Below are 26,562 nucleotides of genomic sequence, written 5' to 3' on the forward strand. Positions count from 1 at the left end.
TTATGTATACGTTCGTTCAAGTATCAGGATGATAAAAATAAGTCTAAAAGAGTTAAAAAAAAAAAAAAAAAAAAAAAAAGTTTACAGTTATCTTTGATCAGGATCAGGAAAAAAACGCGTCAGACAAACCACAGTACGTTAAATGGAAATCTAATTACTCCTGGTCGGTTTTAGTTGATCCACGTGAGAGTAAAAACGATTACCATACTTACACTACCAGTCAAAAGTTTTTGAACAGTAAGATTTTTAATGTTTTTTTTAAAGAAGTCTCTTCTGCTCACCTAGCCTGCATTTATTTCATCCAAAGTACAGCAAAAGCAGTAATGTTGTGAAATATTTTAGCTATTTAAAAGAATTGCTTTCTATTTGAATATATTTTAAAATGTAATTTATTCCTGCTGTGATCAAAGCTATAGTTTCAGCATCAGTACTCCAGTCTTCAGTGTCACATGATTCATTCTAATATGCTGATTTGCTGTTCAAGAAACATTTATTATTATTATTATTATTATTATTATTATTATTATTATTATCGACATCATCACCATCATCAATATTTATAACAGTTGAGTACATTTTTTTAGGATTCTTTTAGGATTATCTATCTGAAAAGCGTTTGTAACATTATACACTACCATTCAAAAGCTTGGAGTCAATATATATATGTATATATATATATATATATATATATATATACATATATATATTTCCATTTCAGATAAATGCTGTTCTTCTGAACTTTCTATTCATCTATTAATAATAATAAATAATAATAATAATGTTTTTGAGCAGCAAATCAGAATATTGGAATGATTTCTGAAGGATCATGTGACTGGAGTAATGATGCTGAAAATTCAGCTTTGAAATCACAGGAATAAATTACATTTTAAAATATATTCAAATAAAAAGCAGTAATAAATGGTAATAAAATATTTGTATTTAAAAATATTTTATATTACTATAAAATTGTATTTTATAATACTATAAAATAGTAAAAATATTTTTTAAAAATGTACTGTTTTTGCTGTACTTTGAATCAAATAAATGCAGGCTTGGTAAGCAGAAGAGACTTCTTTAAAAAACATTAATAATCTTACTGTTCAAAAACTTTTGACTGGTAGTGTATATCAGCCTATTTTAATTAAAATAAAACAAAAAGTTAATTTACTAAATCATTAATAGGTATTATCCAGGAAATTATAACACTAACAGACACATATATGCTATTTATGATTAATGTGAATTCTGTAAAACCTCAGTTTAGAGTAGAAAGTGTTTACTTTCCTTTATTCTGCGTCGTTTTGACATTAAATTAAACACAATATATGCTGTATGTTTGTTTTTAAAAGTCCATTTATTTATTTCAAATATGAAAACTAAACTGCTAAAGCTTTTTTAAATTAATTTATAAATTTTCCTATCTAGTATGTTCCTATCTATTTTTCTATATTAGCCTACTGTATTATGTATTTACTCTCTCCGTGCTGTGCATTTGCATAGTTATACATATTTGTGCAAATACTAATAAAGTTAGAGAGACTGTGGGTAGCAATATATTAAATTAATTAATTTTGCAATCTAAATCGCGTTATTTAGACCATATGTTTACCCATTTAGAATTCTAAACAATTTCTGTTTCATTTAACACGTTTCTACTTGTCTGTTTACGCGTTTCTGCCAGTAATTATAGTTTAGACTTGAGTGTTTAGATGTTGTTGATTCAATCCCTGCTGCTGCCTAATTTAATTTCAGACAGACAGTGTACAGCAATACACGCAGACGATCCGGATGATGGCGCTCTTGTGCTGTAAATGCATTTTTGTAAAAAACTTTATTGCTTGCGCCAACAAAACCGGAAGTAGTACGTTTAGCGTACGACGGAGAGCATGCACATGGAAATGTCTCCTACCGGCGTGCTGGAATTACCGAATGCGTGTTTAAAATCCAGTTTGGAATTTCTCAACATTCGATCCGGTTTCGAGGTATGTGTTGGTGCAGATGATATGCACCCGGGAAATCGGTTGTGAGAGCAATCTTGACGGTTTTGGGCGATCTCTGCTTGTCGCTCACTGTTGCTGTGGTTGGCGCCTGGTAGTGGTCAACAAAGAAATATATTTAAATATCTAAAAACTGCTTTATATGGATTTTTTTTTTTACATAACGGGTCACTTTTAGCAGTTATCTAGAGCGTCTTGTATATTTAACATTGCAGCTAACGTTACGTTTATTCAAAACTCAGCTGTCAGTAAGAAAACAGTAGATTGATTCACATTTATTTTCAATATAATTTCATTTTTTTGTGTGTGTATTTAACTTAACACATTTTAGATGATGTTTAATATTGTTGTGAAGTTTATTTAGGTTTATGGGACGTTCAGCATTCAAAACCTAGCCGTAAGCAATATATGTGCATACTAAATTGGATTGGTCTGCTGCTTCACGTATATGTGACCCAGGACCACAAAACCAGTCATGAGGGTCAATTTGTCCAAATTGAGATTTATAAATAATCTGAAAGCTGAATAAATAAGCTTTCCATTGATGTGTGGTTTGCTATGAGAGACCAATATTTGGCCGAGATACAACTATTTGAAAATCTGGAATCTGAGGGTGCAAAAAAAAAATCAAAATATTGAGAAAAATCACCTTTAAATTTGTCAAATGAAGTTCTTAGCAATGCATATTACTAATCAAAAATTAAGTTTTTATATATTTACAGTCAGAATTTTACCAAATATCTTCATGGAACATGATCTTTACTTAATATCCTAATGATTTTTGTCAAAATCGATAAGTTTGACCCATACAATGTATTTTTTGGCTATTGCTACAAATATACCCCAGCGACTTAAGACTGGTTTTGTGGTCCAGGGTCACATATTTGCATGCTGAGTTAAACTAAAGCCAAACTGTTCTCTTACTGACGTACAAGCACTAGTGTTTTCTTCAGTAAATGCGAATCTAAAGATGTTTGCTTTATGTGTATCAGCCCGGAATGGGTCAGCTGATGTTTCAGAAATGAATTATTCTTTCTCACTGCAGCGCGTTCAGGCGGTGAGCCAGGTGTCACGGTTATGTCAAGTTTATGGCAGCAGGACTCCTCAAAGAACGGAAACCTCAGTGGCATGAGAATGAACGACGAAGGCACTGGTATAGGGGCTCCGACCCCAACGGTGGCGGGGTATTTGGGAAAAGTCAGTTATGCTCAGTTCTCTCCCCCTGTCACTCGTGCAAAGCTCCACTCAAATTTAGTTTATGTTGTATGGAAAATTGTATCGAATTGATCCCCCACCTCAAACAACAAAGAACACGGAAATCTGTGTGTAAAAGGCGAAAGAATAGTCACTAAAACACTGAAGTTGTGTACTGTACTCTAATTGTTTATGGGTCTTGTGTTGTTCAGTGATTGTGATTTCTCATGTATTGTTTTTGTTGTGTTTACAGTGTGAAGACAGAAATGCTTCACCAGGGAACTGTCCTTGGTGTTTGGCAAAAGGTCAGAAAAATGCCCTTCGCTTTTATGCTGTCAACTTGGAGGAGACTGTTCTGCTTTGTACAAATACAGTGGTAAGGAAATGCTGACACTTAAATGAATATTCGAATGAATTAATCAAAAACAGTTACTAATAAATCTGGGTCATTTCACTCTAAAACAATGACAAACTAATATTGTATTATATGAAGAAAGTATGGCCTAGTTTTAGGTTTATGAATAATTTTTGCATTGTGAAAAACAATAATTAAAAAAAATATATAGTAGTTTCTCAGTAGTGTTTTTATATTATATTTATTTATGCTGATATTAATTTAGAAAGACAGGAGGTGCTGTAAAGTGATAAAACTAATAAAAATTACTATTGGAGATGAATTTTACACACACACACACACAAAATTAAATGAAAATTGTATAAAGAAAATGTTTAGTTTTGGTTTTTAAAAAAGTAAATATACGTTAAAAAAAAGTTTTACTTTCTCAGTAAAGTGGTGTTTTGTTATTTTTATTTCTGCTGATATTAGTTTAGAAAGAAAAGAGGTGCAATAAAGTGATAAATCTATTAAGAATTACTATTGGAGATTGTGTGAATTATATATACATATAGTTTCTTAGTAGTGTTTTGTATCTATTTTTATTTCTGCTATTAGTTTAGAAAGAAAATATTGGATAAAGAAAATAAGGCTTAGTTTTGGTATAAATCTTTAATGTGAATTACTTTGAATGATCAAAAAATAATAATAATTAAAGAAAAATCTAGTTTAGTTTAATTTTAGTTTAGAAAGAAAAAGGTGCGATATCTTAAAGAGTGAGTATGTAATCACCACTGAAAAATAACATGAATTAAAAAAAAAAAAAAAAAAAAAAAAGTCCTGTGCACATTAAAAAAAAATAAAAACTGCAGTTTAGTGAGAAAATTGAGGGTAAATATGCTTAATTTGGCATGAAAATATTGTTTAACTATCATATTAATTTTTAGGAGAAAGTTGCAAATGTCTTCAAAACATTATGCATCCTAAAATTTGCCTTTATTTACTTGCTTCAAAATATAGTTTTGTCCTTTTAATTTTGGGGTGAGATATGACCTGAACAAGTTTGAGATTCATTACGTTGTTTTTTTTTTTGTTGTTTTTTTAAAGCTATAAATATTGGCAAAATTATATTTGTCATTGTGTTACATTTATCATTTTTCATTGCTTTATTTTTGGCCAGTGATATGGTCATTAACATCTGTGGTGTGTTTTTCTGTCATTTTGCAGTGCCTTTACCCATTGGTTAGTAGATCTCTAGAAGATGTGCGTGCTAGCTTGTCTAAAGATGGATGCAAGAGGAACATCTCTTCCCTGTCCGATGTGGATGATGCATCCTCCCCTTCAAAGCGATCAAGAGAGGAGAAACTGGAAGTTTTGTCTTCTGTCCCTGAGCCATGTGCTGCTGACGTCAATGACGCCACCCTTCCAGCTGACACTATTGAAACACAAATGTTTACTGATGAACAGTCAATACTTGGAAACACTGACTCTGTTAATGGCACTGAGGAACAACATCCAGAAGAGGTACCTGCTGCTCCCACCCATGAGGATTTAGATTTGTGTGACAAAAAGGATGACTGTGTATCTAGTACTCAAGATGAGGTGGAGGAGATCTCTGGAATGGATGTAGATGTGGAATCATCAGAGCTGGTTCCTGTGCAACCTCGTCTTTTCTGGAAAAATGAGGACAACCTGTGTTGGTTGGATTCGTTGTTGGTGATGCTCGTGAACTGCAGGACTATCAGAGAGACTCCGTGCCAGAATGTAAAGCTGGTAGACAAGTTGACATCGCTGCCTTCCAGCAACTCTGCTGTCTGGAACCTTTGCTCCACGTATGATAAGACATGTGCATATCTGAAAGCCAAGGAGCAACAGTGTGAAGGTAAGAGAAAGCAAACCCTTCCGGGTATGGCTGGGCGATATGGGAAAAAATTCCTTTTTTTTTTTTTTTTTTTTTTGGTCATCATGATGCAAACATGAAATATCAGACATACAGTAGTAGTTCTTATATATATATATATATATTCATTTATTTATTTATTTATTTGTAGACATTGACAATTATACATTTGAGTTTAAATGTTTGTTTATATATATATATATATATATATATATATATATATATATATATAACACAATATGACTTTAATGTTCTATAACATAAATTAAAGAAATGTATTATTCTTTAGTACATAACGTTATTTAAAACCAAATTATGTAATCATATATAGTAACACACTATAACTTTAGTTATATAACATTATAAATTGATAAAATATTTGTTTTTCTTCATAATGTAGTATAGTAAGTTAACTTATTACATAGTTGAAGTTATATAAATTATTTATATAAATTTATATTCATGTTTAATGCTATTTTAAGTGTGCACATTTAAGTTAATCATTTATAAATTAAAATGATTTGTAATTATGTATTCATATGTGAACACGCTTTAATTGTAAAATTATTTGTGTATTAACACAATATAGTTATGTAACGTTTATAAATTATAGAATTGTTTTTCTTTAATACATTAAGAATAGTTATTTAACATCAAATTATTTGTGTTCATATACGGTAACGCTATAACTTTAAAGTTATGTAACATAACTTGATAAAATATTTATTGTCCTTCATAATGTAGTATAAAAAGTTCATTAAACTTATTACATAGTTGAAGTTATTTAAATTATTAAGAATAATATGTATCCGTATGCTTAATGTTATTTTAATAGTGTGCATATTTAAGTCAAATCAATTATAAATTAAAATGATTTGTAATTTTTTTATATGGAAATGCACTATTTGTAAATTATTTAAATTAAAATGATTATCTGTTTGTATATATTAACAGTGTTACTAAAGTTATATATATATATATATATATATCAAATTGATAAAATATTTCTTTAATATTTTAATAAAAAGTTAGTTATTTGACATCAAATTATGTATTCATGCAGTAACACTATAACTAGTTTAGTATAACATTGTAAATTGATAAAATATTGTTCTTCATATTCTTCATGTAGTATAACAAGTTAAACTTATTACATAATTGAAGTTATTTACATGAATAATTTTGTATATATTCATGTTATTTTAACAGTGTGAATATTTAAGGTAGTTAAATCATTTATAAATTAAAATGATTTGCAAATATGTATTTAAGCTATTTAAATTAAAATTGTATGTTTGTATATATTAACACAATATAACTTTAAAGTTGTATAGCAAATTAAAGGAATATTTAATAATTATAAAGTCATTCAACATCATATTATTTATGTATTCATATATAGTAAGACTAACATTATAGTTATATAAAACTGTTGATAAAATATTTATTATTCTTTAATACATTATAAGTTAATTGTAAGTTATTTAACATCAAATTGTTTATGTATTCACATATAGTAACACACTGTACGCAACTTTGTAGTTATATAACATTGATAAAATATTCTTTATGATGTAATATAAAAAGTTAAAGTAGTTGAAGTTAATTAAAATGTAAATTAATGCAGTTTTATATTTGTTTAACCTAATTTTATAAATTTACCCTCACCCCAAAAATATGCTTTTATAAAGCAGTTTTTATTCACGTGCTGGAAAGCTAACCTGTTTTTCTCTCTACAGACGAGGAGACCAGAGTCCCCGCTGATGTCCTGTGTGAGGCAGAGCGGCGGCTGTCTGCGCTTCGTCTGTCACTCTTCAAACTCCTTCAGCCTACACTCAAGTGTGAAATTGGTAAAAACGATTCAACAGCCAATCATAAAACCATTTGATATCAATCTGTTGCTTGTCATTTACATTGAGTGATAATCTTGTCTGTCTGTCATACAGGTCAGCAGGAAACACCCGTGTTTGCTCTCCCTCTCCTTCTACGCTCAGACAAGTGGGCTCAAGATCTCTTCCAGCATACTATCCGTTGGGAATTTAAGTGCACTTCTTGTAGTTACACTCTAAATGACAGGTAATGGTTTTAGCCTTTGTATGTGGCAATTAAACAGCTTTTGATTTAGTAGATAATAGTATGTAACACAACCCTCCTTTTGTCTTGCAGTGTTGAGAAGACTCTTACAACGTTCACTCAGATTGTAAATGACTGGCACCCACTAAAAGCCATCCACCGCACTCAGTGCAGTAACTGCAACCGTAAAAACCAGAGGAGGAAAATGGTGCTTGAAAAGTAAGAGTTGGAATATCACCTTGTTTCATGATAATTTAACCTATTTTGCAGTTGGTTGATAATTGTCTTTGTTCATTTTTTGCAGGCTTTCCTCTGTGTTTGCGCTGCACTTTGTGGAGGGCTTGCCCAGGAAAGACCTCTCTAAATACTCGTTTGAGTTCCAGGGCATACATTACAATGTTAGCACTGTTATCCAGTACAATAAGCATCTAAAGCACTTTGCCACTTGGATCCGCCAGAGCAACGGTGAGTCTTTTATTCTCCCAGTACATTAGCTGATCTATTCACACTACCATTTGAAAGTTTAGAGTCTATTTCAGGGCTCTACAGTGCGAAATATTTAGGAGAGCCATGTGCGAGTGACCCGATCAGCATGTTTGTGTTTGCGCTGAGGGGAGCTTCAAAGGTTTCTACGTGTTTTTGCAACGTTGAGTAATGTATCACAAATATATCTCACGAATCCTTTCATAAAGTGTAGAGAGAGTGTGCAGTGTAGAGAGCCTCCTTGATTATAATGGAACTTTGTGAGATCGCAGTGAACTAAGATGAGTGACAGCTTTTAGTGATTCTAAGGGAGTTTGTAAATGAGATATTTATTTAATACAAGAAGTTAATCTTAAGTGACTTACATTGTCGGGCTATAACACTATTGCCTGATTTTGCTCTATTTCGTCGTCAAAAATAGTCACAACCGAGCCGCTGCACATCTCCATTCAAACGTTGTTTATTATGAATGAATGTGCATTTTTAAAAGTGAGTCAATGATTTAATTTCCGATTCATAAAGACGGTCACTTGCTTTATACCTGAATGAATCTGCCGTTCGAATGAATCAAATGAATGATTCAGAAATTAAATCAGTGACTTGCTGCCACTTATGGGAGTTTTAGTTACATTAAGTATCTTTTTAGTTATTTAAATCATCTCTGTAGTATAAATTAATTTAGTTAATTCTGATTTCTTATTCTATTTATTCTGTTGTTTAATTAGACATTTTAAAAAGCTTAAAAATATTTTTTTTTTTCTAAAATTTGACATACTTTAATAAAGTTAGAAAAATGGCATTACAAAGGTAAAAACAAAATTTCCCTGTAAATCCATTTAAGGAGTCAAGTATCACCTCGTAATGGGAAGGCTAATTTTTTCATGATTGGTTAGAAGCTTCTCCTGAAATTTTGACTGTGCTTCTAAATGACACAAGTGCTCCTAAAGAGAAAAGTAAGCATAGAGCCCTGTATTTCCTTTAATTCACCATATACACTGCCCTCCAAAAGTTTGGAAACACTCCTGGCAAAGTGTGGTTTTGGACGATATCAGCATAAATCGTTATTTTTTTGGTGCAAATACATTAAAGTAACTTGACATTATCATTGAAGACCAGCAATGATAATTTTCATTTTGATTACATAATAATGGCAATATATACATGTCAAAGTCAGACATGCCCCTTTGCCAGCTGTGATGCCTGGATACTGGTTTAGACTTGGCCCAGGTTTTTAAAAGATTTTTGGGTCAGCACACCTTAATAGCTTCAACAATTGATTGCCAATTAAGTTTAGAATACAATGAATTTAGGCCCACATTATGCAGAGCTGTACTAGCTGCTAATGGTGGATATTTTGATGAATCGAAAATTTAATTTTTTTCTATGTATAAACGGTTTATGTAATAAAATGTTTTTGTAGTTTGTGTTGTTTCTTATCAGTGCAAAATTATCACAAATTAAAAAGGATTTATGCTAATATTGTCCAAAACCCCACTTTTCTAGGGCATTTCCAAACTTTTGGAGGGCAGTGTATAGCCTACAGTAATATTACAGTTGTTCAACATTATCGAGTATATTGCAAAAATCAATCAAAAACACACCCAGACAGCGAGTGCACCTATACACTTTGTGATGTTGCAAGCACGTTTAGAGTTCACGCTTTCACTGTGTGACTTAGTCATTTAAATATATTTAGACTTTCCCAAAATTCAAGATGATGGGGCAAGAATGTCATCTTTTATGTAATCTTCTGTAGTTCATATCACACAAAGACTTTTTTCCTTCCAAATATCAGCACGATTGAAAATGTGATTATGCTTTGATGTACAGCTACTCAATAAACAAGTTAATATTAAGTGACTTACATGTTAGACACAACAGTTTTTTGTATTTTGACAAAGAAAATGGTCTTAAACGAAGCCACAGCAGAGTTGTGAGCAACACGACAGTATTTCGTTACGGAATCAGCAAAAACACCATAAATCATCAACTAAAATTATAAACTGTAGATTTACAGAATTTTACTTATCTCTAATTAGTTGCTCTATATAATAGAGAGTTCACCCAAAAATGAAAATTGTCATTAAATACTCACCCTCAAGTTGGTCCAAACCTGTAAGACCTTTGTTCATTTTCAAACACAAATTCAATCCAATAGCTTTTTGCTCCTGCATAGACAACAATGCAGTTGACATGTTCAAGGCCCAAAAAGGTAGTAAGGACATTGTTAAAATGTGTTGTGAAACTGATGTGAAGAAGAAATTGTTGAATAAAGTTGTTATTTTTGTTTTCTTTGCTCGTAAAAAGTATTCTGGTAGCTTCATAAAATTAGGGTTGGACCACTGATGTCACATGGACTATTTTAACGATGTCCATATTGCCTTTCTGGGCCTTGAACATGTCAGTTGTGTTGCTGTCTGTGCAGGATCAGAAAGCTCTGGGCCTTACGGGTTTGGAACAACATGAGTGAATAATTAATGACACAATAAAAATTTTTGGGTGAACTAGCCCTTTAAATATTCGAATTCAAACTTAATAGTGGTTTGTTTACATGTTTGTGTTCTGTCTTTAAGGATCATGGCTGGAACTCGATGATTTGAAATACCCTCACAGCATCATCCACAAGAGGTTTACATTTCCTGCCAATGAAATTCACATTGTATTCTGGGAATCAGACTCCACTAAAGATGAAGCTTCAGAGGTTTGCTCACCGACAGCTCCATCAGCGGTCACAAGTCTAGATGATCAACACGCACACGAACTGTCAGATTCGGTGGCCGATGACACGTGCGTCCTCAGCGCGCTCACCGTGGGAGACACTCTGGATGCATCTATCGGCAGCACCACATTACTGGACACCTTTGAGGGTCTGTCATATACAGACATTGTGACCCTCACTCTGGTTGATGAGAGCAAAGCCACCGAAGTTGTTCAGTTTCCCCAGAATCCAGCTGTTGTGCCTGCTGCTCTACCGAGTCTTCCTGCAGCTTCTAGTTTGTCTTTGTGTCAGCCTCCAAAACCCCAAAGCTCTGCTTTGAAGGATGGCTCTTCAGTTTCCAATCCAGTTGTTGTGAGACCACCAGTGGCTACAAATGTACACGCACCGCTTGCGTCCTCATTACTTCAACGCCATCCTTCTTTCCAGTCGACGCCAGTAAGAATTCCTCCTCCTCCTCCTGCTCCGAAACCAAAACCCGTTCTGAAATGTGACAACGAAGCTCTGCCAGCAAAGCCAGCTGACATGTTTGGTGGCTTCATAAACAAGAAGTTGCCAAGTGGTGTGAATCCTGCTATAGCGCCTCAACACAAACCAGTCACCCTTCCTGGTGGCATATGTCAATCTGTTAAGAAAAATCCAAGCCTAGATCAGCAGCCCATTAGCACTACAGAAGCCCTCAGGCTGAAGCTACTGAAAAAACTCAAAGCTAAGAAGAAGAAACTAGCCAAACTAAACCAGCTTTTGGGAAGCGCGGGAGAATCTGCACCGAAACCGGACAGCACGGCGCTCTCGTCTCCCTACTCTGTCACCTCTAGTACATCGGCGTACGACAGCCCGGCATACGACGAGTTCTTTGCCGAGCTTTTGTCTCCTGCGACGACCGTCAGTAACCTCTCACCAGACAGCACGGGGCTCCTTGAGATGATGAGCAACGGTCAGAATGTGGAGGCGACCGTTGGAAGCGCACAACAAAATCCTCCTGTAGCAACTGCGATTCCAGAAGCAACTTTAACCTACCCTTCCTCTACTAATGACTCCGAATTGAATCTTGATGATTACATACAATCAGGGATGAGCCAGACTGCAATTGAGAACACAGATTTTAATAGCTTAGATATATTTTTTTCTGATCAAGCTTTTAAAAACTTTACAAACAGTGAGTTTGGTCTGGTGTCTAAACAAGTTGCTCCTAAGAACTCTTATTTGTAGTTTCATATTGGGAATGCAAGACTTTTGTTAGGAAAACCTGTGGTGCATCATTAGTTGAAACAATTTCATATTTTGTCTGATATACTTGAAGAATAAAGAACATTAAGCGGTGCAGAGTAAACAATGTTTGAAGATCAAATTATGCACAATGCATTTGTAAAAGTTCGTACGGCATTGTACAGTTGTTTAATAATTTTAGTTGTCTTTTTTTTAGGGTTATCGCTGTATTTAAAGCGGTTCATATTAAATAGTCCCAAAAACTGAATATGTTGTGGTTTTTGGCTTTTTATTTTGCTTGTGAGTGAAGAGTAATCAGTGAAGAGCCTCACTTTCACACTGATTATACAGTTGAGGTCAAAAGTTTACATACACCATCCAGAATCTGCAAAGTGTTAAGTATTTTATCAAAATAAGAGGGATCACACAAAATGCATGTTATTTTTTGTTTAGTACCAACCTGAATAAGATATTTCTCAAAACATGTTCACATATAGTCCACAAGAAAAAAAAATTATAGTTGATTAAATTAAAATTACCCGGTTTAAAAGTTTACATTCATTTGATTATATTAAGAATGATCCACAACTGTTTTTTTTTTTGTTTGTTTAGAAATAGTTGTTAATGAGTCCCTTGTTTGTCCTGAACAGTTAAACTGGCTGCTGTTCTTCAGAATCCCACAGATTCTTTGGTTTTTCCACATTTTTGTGTATTTGAACCCTTTCCAACAATGATCCCATCTTTTCACACCGAGGACAACTGAGGGACTCATATGCAACTATTACAGAAGGTTCAGGCGTTCACTGATGCTTCAGAAAGAAAAAACAAAAAAGAGGATGCATTAAGAGCCGGGGTGGAAACTTTTGAACAGAATGAAGATGTGTACATTTTTCTTATTTTGACTAAATATATTTATTTTTATTTAGTAATGCCCTGTAGAAGCTACAGAAGATATATGTTTCCCAGAAGAAAAAATAAGTTAAATTTACCCTGATCTTCAAATTCAAAAAGTTTTCACCCTCTAGCTCTTAATGCATCAGTGAGCGTTTGAACCTTCTGTAACAAAAATGCTGAAAACCCAAAGAATTTGTGGGACTTGAAGGATTTTTCTGAAAAATGGTTCAGGACAAACAAGAGACTCATGAACAACTATCACAAAAAAAAAAAAAAAGGTAACAACACAGTATTAGGAATCAAGTTTACATAAACTTTCGAACCGGGTCATTTTTATAAATTCAACTAATATTTTCTCTTGAGGACTATATGTAAACATCTTATATGTGAAATATCTTATTCAGGTAATAAATAGAAAACAACATGCATTTTGGTAACACAATTAACATTTTGCAGATTCTGCAAGGTGTATGGAAACTTTTGACCTCATCTGTACACAGGGTTCCTACACGTTTTTGGGCCATTTAAAAAAAAAAATAAAAAAAAATAAATAAATAGCAATTTCTAACCAATAAAGTATTTTAGAGCATGACTTGCATTTTGGGGTTGGTCAGATTATGAATTATAAGAGTATTAGAAGTCTCTTGCACTTTTCACAATCTTGTTATTTAGCATTAAGAGGGGGAATGCTAGTACCCAAAATAAATGTTCATATTTAATGTTCATATGAATATCTCCTTTTTTGGTGCAACATAGCATTTGCTTAGTCGAGCATTTGCCAAGAACATATACACTGCCTCAATAAAAATAGTAATTATAATCAATATTAAAATATTAAAGTGTACATGTTAGAACTGAAAGGAAACCAAAATAATTCATTTTACCGGAGTATGGAAAATGTGAATGCAAAGAGCTTCACTTTGTTCATTTTTTGGTTATTCGAGTTTGGTTATTTTAAAGAGTGTGAAAACAAAGCAGTGGCCAAAAAAAGTATTTCGACACCTGAGCCTCACATAAAAATATATAAATATATTATCTTTATAACAAAGTATCAAAACAAATGGCATTTGTTTTACAGAAATTCTAGCACAAGCACTTTTTAATTAAAACATCTTACAAAATAAAATTAAACCATTAAATTGTTAAAAATACAATTAGCGTCTTGATTACTTTTGGGTTGTCAAAGTTTGCAGAACATATTCATTATTAAGATGATGGTTATTCTGTTGGGACGTCTGTAAATTTGAGGAAACTTACCTCACAGATCCACAAATGACAGAGCAGTTGGTTAAAAATAATTTCAAAAAGCACCTCAAAGTTAAGTTGTGAAAAATACTCCATCATTTGTTTGCAGATGTCAATGCAATAAAATTCTGACATCTTAAAGTGTGACTTTAATACTTGTCCAAATATTTTGTGGGTAAGACTGCTTGCTGAAAGTTGCTGTCTGCCAATTGGTGACCCTGGACCACAAAACCAATCATAAGGGTCAATTTCCATTGATGCATGGTTTGTTATGACAGGACAATACTTGGCTGAGATACAACTATTTGAATATCTGGAATCTGAGGGTGCAAAATAATCAAAATACGGACAAAATTTTTTTAAGTGATCCAAGTTAAGTTCTTAGCGATGCATATCACTAATCAAAAATTAAGTTTTGATATATTTACGGTAGAAAATTTACAAAATATCTTAATGGAACATGATCTTTACTTAATATCCTAATGATTTTTGGCATAAAAGAAAAATTGATCATCTCAACCCATATAATCACTACAGATATACCCGTGCTACTTATGCTGGTTTTGTGGTCCATGGTCACGTTTATTTAGCATATAATATATATACAGCTAAAAATATCAGATGTTAAGTTCAGTTATCTCAGCTTTTCTGTCAGAGTTACCTCCTCAGCAGTCATTTAAACCAACATCGGTTTCAAAACCAAAACAGCACAGCACCATTATATCAAATAATTACTTCAGCGACAATTTATATACAATATCAGAATTCACAAGGCTTAGTTAACTACATAAAATCTACTCCTTACTGTTTAAAAATAAAATACCAGTTGGTCTGTTGGCTGTTGAGCAGATGACATCAGTCCTGGATATCGAGGCCTCGTGAAAATACTCGTTGTTAGTTGTTTCCCCTGTCTGACAGCCACTTTAGAAGATTGAGAAACTAAACGAGCTGCTGAGTTGATTCAGGTGTGTCAGAATAAAGTGACACCCAAACTATGCAGTGTTTTGCGACATCCACAAGCAGGATTTAGAATTGAAGACGAGCTGAAACCAGGCTACCCTGGTGAAAAAACCAGCATATGCTGGAATGCTGGTTAGGTAGGTTTTGATGCTGGTCCTTTGCTGGTTTATGCTGGTCAAGGACCAGCATGAACCAGCAAAGGACCAGCATAAACCAGCAAAGGACCAGCTTAAACCAGCATCAAAACCTACCTAACCAGCATTCCAGCATCAAAACATACCTACCAGCATATGCTGTTTTTTTCACCAGGGTAGACCAGCAGCAAAACCCTTTCAGCCAGGAGAGGGCAGTCTCTAACAGAGTCTTTTTCAACTTAAGCATCAGATGGTTAAACTTTATTTCGTCCCAAAATACCAACTGATATGACGAGCTGTGAAACGGAAAACGCATTTGTACCAGAAACAGGTTTTCCACAGCTACAAAAAGTACGAAACGTGCCACTTCATCATGAAGCAGAAGTGATGGTGCTATAGAGACCCTCCCATCAGGAAACGCAAGTTTAGTGGAGATGTTATCTGTGATGCTAAAATGATCAGACATCAGTCTGAAACGGACCTGCAGTTCATAACAGACACCATGTTTGTTGCAGTGATGGACAACATTTTCTTACTTGTGCTGGTCACACTTCTCAGCGTCGTTCAGAATGGTATGCCGTTGGGATTTCATTTTGATCATTATTATAATTATATTTTATATAAATGATTGATGTTTATGCAGAATATGTATGTGTGCTGTGTTTATACAACTACCAGGAATTACTAATTAATAATGTAGCCTATATGTGCATACAAATGCATTAAAACTAATCATAATATGTCTAATTTTTAATATACTGACTTCTCCTTTAGTATTCTTCGCCTTGAAGGTAGAGAAGGAGTGCACCGGTCAACATTCTAAACAGCAGTCTATAGCTTTTGAGCGTTTGTCCTGTGCAAAGTGAGTAAGATTAATAAAGTTCTCCATTCTAGAATTTTGAAAAATGTACTTTTTAAGCCCCAACGAGCTTTTTATGTATATAGATAAATACTGCGTTTATGAAACAGCGTTGGTGTTGCTTCTTTTGCATAACAGTTCGAAATTTTCCTGTTGTTCGGGAAACTAACTTCCTGCTTTATTTACATAGTATCAGTGTTGCAAAAGTGTTGCACTGGTCTGTCTGCCTAGTGAAAGCCTATATCTATATTTAAGTTTTCACATATTTAAAGTTTTTAAAGTGTAAATATGGGCATTTTTTTAACATTCAAAATGTGGTGTAAAGATCTTGTATCGACTTCTAGTATCCTTAGGAACTTCATGGTGAGTTGTATGATTTCCCCCAAGTAAAATTCAGATCAGGTTGATGAGATGTGTATTTTAAACATGTTTTTCAAATATGCAAAATAAAGCAAACTGACAGGATTATTATCAGTTGCATATCTAGAATGCTGAATTCTGGTTTGCCAATTCAGATGCAATCATAATGTCATTAACCACCGGAGAGGAAGTAACAGTTCTTTCACAATATTGCTAACAGCTACATGGAGGTACTACAAGATGAACTGACAGCTTGTCTTTACATCAGTTTGGACAAGTGAAATCCTAGAGTTACACTACCAGTCAAAAGATTTTTTAATGAATTTTTTTAAAGACGTCTCTTCTGCTCACCAAGCCTGCATTTATTTGATCAGCAAAAACTGTAAAATTTCAAAATATTTTTACTATTTGAAATAACTGTTTTCTATTTGAATATATTTTAAAATGTAATTTATTCCTGTGATCAAACCTACATTTTCAGTATCATTACTCCAGTCTTGTCACATGATCCTTCAGAAATTGTTCTAATATGCTGATTTGCTGTTCAAGAAACATTTATTATCATTATTATTATCAGTATTTTAAAAAGTTAAAACTGAATTTTCAGGATTCTTTTATGAATAGAAAGATCCAAATATCAGCATTTATCTGAAGTAAAAAGTTTTTCTAACATTATACACTACACCATTCAAAAGCCTGGAGTCAGTATATATATATATATTTTGTTTTTTTTTGGAAAGAAATTATGCTTTAAATTGGTCAAAAGTGACATTTATAATGTTACAAAAGATTAGATAAATGCTGTTCTTCTGAACTTTCCATTCATCTAAGAAACCTGAAAAAAACTCTACTCTAAAAAACCTATTTTTTGAGCAGCAAATCTGAATATCAGAATGATTTCTGAAGGATCATGTGACTGGAGTAATGATGCTAATAATTCAGCTTTGAAATCACAGGAATAAATTACATTTCAAAATACATTCAGATAGAAAGCAAGTATTTTAAATAGTAAAGATATTTCAAAATTGTACTGTTTTTGCTGTACTTTGAATCAAATAAATGCAGGCTTGGTGACTTTAAACTGTTACTTTTCAAATAATATTGACTGGTAGTGTAGCTGATAGGTGTTAGTTTCTGAAACTGTATAAAAAGTTATTAAATTAAATTATCTGCTTTATAATGATTTATGTATTTTCTCGCTATCTCAGTCGAAACTGCATGGATACGTACCCCACATTTCTGGCAGTACTGTGGTGCGCTGGTGTCTGCCTCAGCCAAGGTACAATTCATTTCATCACATTCGTCATAAATTTTTTTTTTACCATTCACTACAATATAGTGGGAGGATCAGACCGAAGAAAATACCTCTTTGTAATGTAGTAGAAATAGTTTGCATTTCCTGGCTAATAACTTCTGTTATAACGCATGTGCAAATATTTGTCTGCATAATAACTTTGCTCTATTTTTGAATACCACTGAAATAACGTATGAGTTGCTAAGGAACGACATATAAAAGTCAGCCATAATAAAATACCCCTCAGTAAGAAAATTACCTGTACAATAACGTTCTTAGAAATGATCCAATATAATTTAAAGGGATAGTTCACCAAAAATGAATTACTTACCCTCATGTTGTTCCAAACCCGATAAGACCTTCATTCATCTTTGGAACACAAATTAAGTCATTTTACATGTGCTATAGGTGGAGACTCCTGAGACATGACGACATGAAAAAATGTCTTTTCACAGAAAATGACTTTTTAAGATGAAACTGACATGAAATTACCCTTATAACCAGAAGATGGCAGCAGAGGATCACTCATTGGCTGCAGCTGCCATTTCAACTCCCTAGTTTTTTCAAGTCTTGCTTTTCGATTTATTATAAAATCACTAGTATAGCAAATATTAGTACTTTTACTGCACTGAAGTATTTAGTATAGCAAGTGCAGAAAGTGGTTAAAATAAATAAATAAATAAGCTCAGACACAAACAGGGTGAATGATTTAAATACGTATATATAGTTTACTACAAATTAAATAAGTTAAATATTAATGGTATAAGAAATAAATAATGCATTCAATATGAATCAATATTAATTAATATTTTAAATTTAATTTAATAACTACACCTTGTTACATCGGCTTGTCAGATGTTTTGTTCGGTTATTACGGTAAATCACAGCAATGACTTGTGCATATTTACACTTGCGTTTGTCATTCTTGAAACAGTATACATGGACGTTTGGTCCTCTTAGACAAACAAAACTTTTCTTCGAATTGTGAATGGATTAGGTAAAGAAAACGAGCAAAGGACACTCATACACTGAACTGGCTTGTCTATATCAGGGAAGTAACCCGTGCATATGGTAAATTAATGACAAAGGCCACGGTTCACACAGCAGCAGATACAGTTCTTAGTCCTGTATTTGAATCCTTAATACGGTTACGTTCACACACAGTATGGTTATTTACGGGTGTGACAACCGCATTCTATAACCAAACTCACACCCGGAAATTTTCAGGACTCACAACCGCATTCTCGGAACACTCGCGCTGTGTGAACGAAACAAGTCTTCACCGGAGCCGCTTCCGTCAGCGTTGTGTTCTGTGCGTGGCTCAATGCTCCGCTCTTCACCCAAATATAAGCTACTGTCTGTTAATGAAGATTTGATGAATGAACTCGCACTTGAGACTTACACCTGTAAGTAAATGCGGTTGTCAGTCCCAAAAACTGACAGTGTGTGAACGCAGACATAATTTTAAATCATTAAATCACTTTTGTTACAGCTCCAGCTGCCTTTGCTGGCATTATCTACCTTGTGGTCCGGCAGAAGTACTTTGTTGGCTACTTAGGACAGACTTGCCAGAGGTAAGATTTGTAACGTACAAATCCATAACTGAATATATACACCCTTTTGAACATCAAAAAGATGTTTTCTTAAGCTAAAGTTGCATAAGAGTGAACAAACACTTTTTCTAAAAGTTCCTGACCTTAAAACTACATTAAACACAGACAAGTGTGGGTTGTTCCGCATTCCAACAGCATTAGATGTTGCCTAACAACGTAATATAATACAATACGTGTCAATACAAACATTAGTCACTGAACTAGTGAAAATTTATGATAAAGGCAGAACTCAAGCGATTGCTTTAAACAGACACATCATCCACATGTTGTAACCAGACTCTTTTTAAAACAACAGATTTGCTAACACATATTCTGCTTGTATGCCTGACAGCACCCCTGGCTTCCTCTTTGGGAAACGCATCCTCTTCTTCCTGTCGCTCATGTGTGTTGTGGGGATCATAAATCACCTGATGCTCACCTACGGCGGCAGCGACTACAAAGAGTACATCCAGACCATCACCAAAGCCGCGTCAACACTTCTGCTCTTGCCCTGAACTGTGCCAGAAAGATGCAACTGCAGCTGCAAACACATCAGTGTAGATAAAGTCTTTCGGTTAATGGTTTGTCAGTTAGTCAGAGGATGTGGCAAGAAAAATGTGAAGCGTTCACAGTGATGGTCACATAGGCATTTAATTGGAAAAACGATAATACATATTACAAACCTTTACAAATCAACACAAGAAGATGCAAAAAGCTGTTTTTACCATTACTGTCCCAGTGTAAGGTATTTGAAGAAATGTTTTAAATGGGGTCACATCATGCTTTAGTTTTTTCATGTAAGGTTTCTGACGATTTGTCAGAAAAAAGTTATTTTCACACCTGTCTCTGAGCATTAGATTTACACTACCAGTCAAAAGTTTTTTTTTTTTTGTTTTTTTTTTTTAAGAAGTCTCTTCTGCTCACCAGGCCTGCATTTATTTGATCTAAAGTACAGTAAAAACTTTTCTATTCATCAAAGAAACCTGAGAAAAATTCTACTCAACTGTTTTCAACATAATAATAATAATGTTTTTGAGAAGCAAATCTGAATATTAGAATGATTTCTGATGGATCATGTGACTGGAGTAATGATGCAAAAAATTCAGCTTTGAAATCACAGGAATAAATTACAGTTTAAAATATAATCAAAGAAAAAAAAAAACAGATATTTTAAATAGTAAAAATATTTCAAAATTTTACTGCTTTTGCTGCATTTTGGATCAAATAAATGCAGGTTTGGTAAGCAGAAGTGACTTCTTTAAAAACATGAAAAATTTTACTGTTCAAAAACTTTTGACTGGCAGTGTAAATGGTCATTTTTTGGTACCCGTGCCTTTAAAAGGCAAGTTCTGCTCTCTAACCGGATTGCAGGTTTCCTGTTGTGTGAAATATAGTTCAACAAAATCCTCAGGCTCTTTGCAAAGTCTGCATTACGTGACAGGATTACAAAATAATGTGTGTTGAAATCAGACTTAAATTATCAGGTTATAACTGGATGTTTCTATTGATTCTTTGAAAGTATATGCAGAGTGTAGGTGGTACACAAAGCCAGAAACAGTACATGTGATGTCTGCAGAATTGTCTACTTGTTTGGCTTGATTCCTCATGATATGACCCATTTAAAGCCTCACATGCAGGTACTTTTGTATAATGTGACCTATTGTCTTCTAAAAAAAGTATTGTAATTATCTCGAGTTTGCTAATGTGAGAATTTATGAAATTGCCCTTTCTGCTTTAACAGGATTATAATTAGGAATTATAATTAGGTAGTTTCAATGATCTACATTTCTTTATGATTGTTTTGTATTACCGCTAACATGAGCTAAATAAAGTTTAATTTACAATAAAGCAGTCCTTTAAGGTGCATAAATGGTCTCCTCATCTGTGGGCTTCGGTTTCCACAGACTGAAGCATGTTTTCAGTAGATCTTTGTGGTTTCACACAACACTTTGGGTGTTGAGCTCATCTTCCGTGATAAGTGACCTGCAAGATCAGATTTTGTAGTCATTCTCAATACTAGAAATCATCAGAGAGGCCTGGTTATTTATTAAAACACACCTTGAACTGTCGTTTGCTGTAGCCGAACCAGTAAGGAAAGTCAAAAAGGGCGTCAGAATGGTACTTGATGGTGAAATGTGTGTTTTTCCAGATGGGTTTCACCTTTTCCATATCAACAAGGATTCTAAAGCCCTCACCGACCCATCCCTGTAGTGCAGCACTAATGTCAACCTTAACAAAAAAATAAAAATAAATAAATAAATCATTTTTTACATTGCCAGAAAAGCACACTAAACTTGTACATTATAAATCATTGGAAAACACAAGTCTCCACAATAGAGGAACTCACATCAACTATGTAACTTTCTCCAGCAACAGATGAAATAGTCATGTCTAAGCCTTTCTCCATCTCCCATCTGATCATTGGATGATTGCCGTTGATCGCCACAACATAATACTCAAGAGCTGTGGACAATAAAAAGAAGGGTGAGGCATTTGACTTTACAAATACAGTATGCAATGGTGATAAAATTTCATGATACCTTCCCTGTTGACATTGTGGCATAGCTATATTACATTTCCTGCTTTGACTGTAGTGCTTACTGTAAGTCTGTCACACCCCTGTTTTCTTTGGTTTTCCCCATGTATGCCCTTATTTCCTGTTCCGTCTTCAATTATTACGTCACTGTTTAATCGTTCTCACCTGTCTCCCTCTCATTAGTCTGTGTATTTAAGTTTGGTTGAGTTCCCCGTTTGGTTGTCGGTTCTTGTAAGTCACTCCATGTCATTCTGTAGTCATCTAAAGTCTTTTTTGTTATGTATGCGTGTGGATTCCCTGCTGTTCCTGTTCGTTCCTGTTTCAAGTGTGGATTATTTAAATAAATGTATGTTCCTGATCTTCTCGTTCCTACTCCTCATTCCCCGCACACGACAGCGTGACAAAAGTCCATATTAAACACCATATTAAATGGAATCCATTTATTTATTTTTCATTGCATTTCAATCAAGTATATGCAGACAATATATATAAAATGATTTTAGTAAATATGTGTATTTTTTAAGTTAATATCCATTTAAAGTGGTAAATATAGGAAAAATTTGTGTAAGTCATTTATGTGTGACAAACTTCCTGCTGTCAGCTGGTGGCGCTATGACTATAACTGAATATTTGCATGTAGATGTTTTCAAGCCAGGACTTTGATCAAACCTTTTTTGCGGATTGAACATGGTATGTTTCAGTTAGTGTAAAACATGCCATAACCTGTTGCCAAAAGGTGGTGCTATGATTATAACTCTTAACAAACATGAAGTTTGGTGCCGACTGGATTAAACATAGCATGTTTAATTTAGTGTAAAACAAATAATTTCCCATTGCTAGCAGGTGACACTATGATTATAACAAGATATTGGGCTTCAGATGTGTTCAGGCCAGGACTCGAACGTGTGAAGTTTGGGGCAGAACGGACATTGTATGGCTGTGTTACAACTTATTTTTACATGATGAAACATTGAATTTTGCCAGGCCGTGGCACGGACGTGCCTTTTAACGAAAAGTCAAGATCTTTACAATTTAATATCGCAAATGCCTTTAGATTAGGCTGACCAAATATAACGTTGATGTCATTAAATCTTCGTTAAGAGTGTAACACATGCCACTTCCTGTTGCTAACAGGTGGCGCTATGACTATAACAGAATATGGGCATGGACGTGTTCAGGACAGGACTCTTATCAAACATGTGAATATTGGTGCAGATCGTACATTGTATGCCTGAATTATTAAAACTTCCTGGTGTTGATCTGCTTAATTGTCTAGGAGGAGTTCGTTTAAATACAACGCCTAAAACTTGCAGAGAAAATTCAAAATAAACTTCCTGTTGGGTTTCAGACTTCGTACTGAGGGACTTTTTTGTAGGTGTATTGGTGCGTTACATTTGTCTACCGAATTTCGTACATGTATGTGAAACAGCTCGAGGGGCACCTTGGTGAAATTTTATAGGTGGTGCTATTGAGCCTTTTTGTCCCCCCCCACTTCTGAAACTCATATCAGATGTACATTTTCACCACTTTTGGTCAGTGTTGCCAACCTAGCAATTTTGTTGCTAAATTTAGCAACTTTTAGCAACTTTTGATAAGTGACTTAGACAATAAAAAGGCACATATTTTCCATTCAAATTACACAGAAAGAGGAAACTAAAGATGCCTAGCAGTACACACATCTGGCGACTTTGCTGCTCTTTGCAATTGTTCAATTTAATAATAATAATAATAATTGTTAATTTATGATACACTTTGTTAGTATTCTTGTACCTGCGATTGTTGATCAGTTAATACACTGTAAGAAAAATGGAAAATATACTGGTAATTTTCCAGGACATTATCCATTATCCATTGGAACCCTATAACCACCATGCATAATTAAAAAAAAAAAAAAAAAAAAAAAAAAAAACAATACAAAAAAATTATTTCATATTAACATAGTAGATTGTGCCCTATTTTACAGATTTTTCTTAGAGTGTAGCAAACTAACTAACTACTAATACACTGCTTAAAGCAGAATTATTGAGAACTTGTAGTATTATTAGTTTACTATTAGAAGAAAAAACTTAAATAGTAATCATTCAAAAATGTGTGTTCAATAATTCAGTGTATTTAAAAATACAGTTATTTATATGTTGACATTATATTACGCATATTATTTTACTTTTGTTGTTGTTGTTGAGATTTGATGTTGTGACAACTTTGCGTCGTGATGTCACAACATCATTTAGCAACTTTTAGCAACAAATCGACCTTCCTTTAGCAACTTTATCTGAAAATTAGTTGGCAACACTGCTTTTGGTGTGTGTGCAAAGTTTCATTTGTTTTCAAGCATGTTTAGGCCTTAAAAAATGCAATTCATGCGATCGCACCATCGGCGCTCGGGCCCTAATTAATGTGTTCATCAGTAGCTTGTTAAAACCTGAAATGATTTTGCTGGTCTTTGTCTGTATGTCCACAACGTTATTGCTATTGTGTAAATATATGTAATCATGTAATCCATAAAAAAGTAACTAGTCTGATTACGAGTGTTTTAAAATGTAATTGAATCTAATTACAAGTACTGCATTATTGGAATACCCAGCTCTGAATATTAATAATAAAAAATCCTACCTCGAACACAGTTTCTCTTTTCTTCGACCTTTGTTTCGGTGCATGCAGCCACCAGGATGTATATAGTCTTTGAGGTCAGCTGTCGTCTCAAATCTGTGTACTCTCCCAAAGTACGTACTGTGACTTTTCTAACATGCCCAAGAAAGAAGAGTTACACAAGCACGCACGCTATGTCTAAACATGCATAGTCATATTTTGTTATTTAAATCCCCTTACCTTCCTGGAGAATTACAGAAAATCACTTTCCCCTTTCCAGTCTGGATTTCATTGATGAACACGCAGCTGCTCTCCTGGTCCCACTTCACGACTCTGCAGCCCGCGCTACTCTCGACGGTGAATCCATGAGGAGGGTTGTTTACAAACAACTCCAGCTCGACAACGTCCATAACAAAGCCCGATTTTTGGTTTTCCAGCATTTTCTTTCTTGTGGAACGTCTTGAGGACAAATCCGAGTGTTCGTCCAGCGAATGAGTCGCCCTTCCCTTCGGTTTGGTGGGTGTGGAATTGCTGCCAACTGAGTCACAGCTCAGTACAGACCAGTTAAATAGTGTGACGGATGTCTGAGGTCTGTCACCTGTAATACTGATTTAACGAGGCGTCCTCATTTTAAACACACTCTGTCTCTCTACATGCTGTAGAGAGTAAACATTGTTTAACGTAATGTAGTAATTAGCACTTCTTCCCTATTAGTCACATTAAAAAGTAGGTCAGTTAACCGCAAGCAGTGCAATAATATTTCCCTGAAGGATGTCTGACTTGAGAAATAGTCAAGTCGTTACTCTGCTGGAAAAACAGGTTAAACTAGTCTAAGGTGATCTGCAGGCTTTGATTTGTAGGCTGGAATACAGAGTTTGACCAAGATGGGCCTTCAACAAACTAGATGATTTTCTTGTTTAACTCTTCTTATACATGTACACTACCAGTCAAAAGTTTTTGAACAGTAAGATTTTTAATGGTTTTTAAAAGAAGTCTCACCAAGTCTGCATTTATTTGATCCAAAACACAGCGAAAGCAGTAATATTGTGAAATATATTTACTATTTAAAATATCTGCTTTCTATTTGAATATATTTTAAATGTAATTTATTCCTGTGATTTCAAAGCTAAATTTTCAGCATCATTACTCCAGTCACATGATCCTTCAGAAATCATTCTAATATACTGATTTGCCGTTCAAGAAACATTTTTTTTTTTTCAGGATTCTTTTATTAAAAGATCCAAAGGCCAGCATTTATCTGAAATAAATAAATGTTTTGTAACATTATACACTATACCATTACTTGAAATCAGTAAAAAAAAACATTTTGAGGAAGAAATGGTAGAAATTAATACTTTTATTTAGCAAGGATGCATTAAATGGATCAAAAGTGATGATAAAGACATTTATAATGTTACAAAAGATTTTTATTTCGGGTAAATGCTGTCCTGAACTTTCTATACATCAAAGAAACTTGAAAAAAATCTACTCAGCTGTTTTCATCATCATCATCATAATAATAATAAATGTTTTTAGAATGATTTCTGAAAGATCATGTGACTGGAGTAATGCTAAAAATTCAGCATTTTGAAATCAGGAATAAATTACATTTTAAAATATATTCAAATAGAAAACAGATATACTAAATAGTAATAATATTTCACAATTTTACAGGCTTGGCGAGCAGAAGCAACATTAAAAATCTTACTGTTCAAAAACTTTTGACTGGTAGTGCATACAAACCTCTAAAGATGACCATTGCCACTTGTTGCCACTGCAGTTTTATGGTTGTTTTAAATGAGATGTAGAATCAGTTTCACATTAACCATGAAAAACCCCATATTGTTATAATACTTACAGAATTCTTTTCCACTTACTCAGGGCTAGGCAGGGAGGGTAGCTGCATTTGAAACTTAAGCCGATCCGACTGGTTTAAGTGGTTAACAGAATATAAGAGTAGTAGGTCATGCTGTTTGTGACCTAGTTTGCCACATCACAGCTTGAATGGAATGACCTGAATTGATTTTAGACTGTGGTATGACTTGGACTTTTCAGTAAAGTATAAAAAAAAGTTATTGCAGTAATGTTTTGTTCTTTTCTTTTCTTTTCTAATTTGTTGAATTTAACAATGACTGTATGATTTTGAGATCCATCTTTTTTCACAGTGAGGGACTCAACTATGCAACTATTACA

General features: G+C 33.9%; 3 protein-coding genes across 4 annotated transcripts; 2 read left to right on the forward strand and 1 right to left on the reverse strand.

Annotated features, from left to right (window-relative positions):
* Positions 1-1,853: 1,853 nt before the first annotated feature.
* uspl1 (ubiquitin specific peptidase like 1) lies at positions 1,854-12,174 on the forward strand. Of its 2 annotated transcripts, XM_051120912.1 has the most exons (9): positions 1,854-1,982; positions 3,043-3,194; positions 3,445-3,567; positions 4,753-5,407; positions 7,165-7,275; positions 7,372-7,501; positions 7,592-7,717; positions 7,803-7,963; positions 10,555-12,174. In XM_051120912.1, the coding sequence occupies exons 2-9, from the start codon at positions 3,075-3,077 to the stop codon at positions 11,907-11,909; spliced, it is 2,781 nt and encodes a 926-aa protein (XP_050976869.1). In that variant the 5' UTR covers positions 1,854-1,982; positions 3,043-3,074; the 3' UTR covers positions 11,910-12,174. The 2 variants fall into 2 exon arrangements, with proteins under 2 accessions (XP_050976869.1, XP_050976871.1); XM_051120914.1 differs by lacking the exon at positions 3,043-3,194 and having other exon boundaries at positions 1,858-1,982.
* A 3,230-nt stretch (positions 12,175-15,404) lies between these two features.
* Positions 15,405-19,958, forward strand: alox5ap (arachidonate 5-lipoxygenase-activating protein). The gene is made up of 5 exons (XM_051120916.1): positions 15,405-15,711; positions 15,914-16,001; positions 17,567-17,637; positions 19,145-19,226; positions 19,597-19,958. The coding sequence occupies exons 1-5, from the start codon at positions 15,594-15,596 to the stop codon at positions 19,757-19,759; spliced, it is 522 nt and encodes a 173-aa protein (XP_050976873.1). The 5' UTR covers positions 15,405-15,593; the 3' UTR covers positions 19,760-19,958.
* Positions 19,959-20,970: 1,012 nt separating this feature from the next.
* LOC127171943 (mesenteric estrogen-dependent adipogenesis protein-like) lies at positions 20,971-25,100 on the reverse strand. Its single transcript, XM_051120915.1, has 5 exons — positions 24,610-25,100; positions 24,394-24,521; positions 21,592-21,707; positions 21,303-21,473; positions 20,971-21,227 (listed from the first exon to the last, which is right to left on the reverse strand). Exons 1-5 carry the CDS (start codon positions 24,807-24,809, stop codon positions 21,207-21,209), a joined length of 636 nt encoding a protein of 211 aa, XP_050976872.1. The 5' UTR covers positions 24,810-25,100; the 3' UTR covers positions 20,971-21,206.
* Positions 25,101-26,562: the final 1,462 nt, after the last annotated feature.

This window comes from Labeo rohita, chromosome 10, assembly GCF_022985175.1.
Source record: "Labeo rohita strain BAU-BD-2019 chromosome 10, IGBB_LRoh.1.0, whole genome shotgun sequence".
NCBI lineage: Eukaryota > Metazoa > Chordata > Actinopteri > Cypriniformes > Cyprinidae > Labeo > Labeo rohita.

Coding starts and splice junctions, on each gene's coding strand:
- uspl1 (XM_051120912.1), top strand. CDS start 3,075: ATGTCAAGTTTATGGCAGCAGGACTCCTCAAAGAACGGAAACCTCAGT. Junction 3,195..3,444: donor TGGCGGGGTATTTGGGAAAA/GTCAGTTATGCT, acceptor TTGTGTTTACAG/TGTGAAGACAGAAATGCTTC. Junction 7,964..10,554: donor TTGGATCCGCCAGAGCAACG/GTGAGTCTTTTA, acceptor TCTGTCTTTAAG/GATCATGGCTGGAACTCGAT.
- alox5ap (XM_051120916.1), top strand. CDS start 15,594: ATGATCAGACATCAGTCTGAAACGGACCTGCAGTTCATAACAGACACC. Junction 15,712..15,913: donor TCTCAGCGTCGTTCAGAATG/GTATGCCGTTGG, acceptor CTTCTCCTTTAG/TATTCTTCGCCTTGAAGGTA. Junction 16,002..17,566: donor GAGCGTTTGTCCTGTGCAAA/GTGAGTAAGATT, acceptor TCGCTATCTCAG/TCGAAACTGCATGGATACGT.
- LOC127171943 (XM_051120915.1), bottom strand. CDS start 24,809: ATGCTGGAAAACCAAAAATCGGGCTTTGTTATGGACGTTGTCGAGCTG. Junction 21,708..24,393: donor AAAGAGAAACTGTGTTCGAG/GTAGGATTTTTT, acceptor TATTGTCCACAG/CTCTTGAGTATTATGTTGTG. Junction 21,228..21,302: donor ACAGCAAACGACAGTTCAAG/GTGTGTTTTAAT, acceptor CTGATCTTGCAG/GTCACTTATCACGGAAGATG.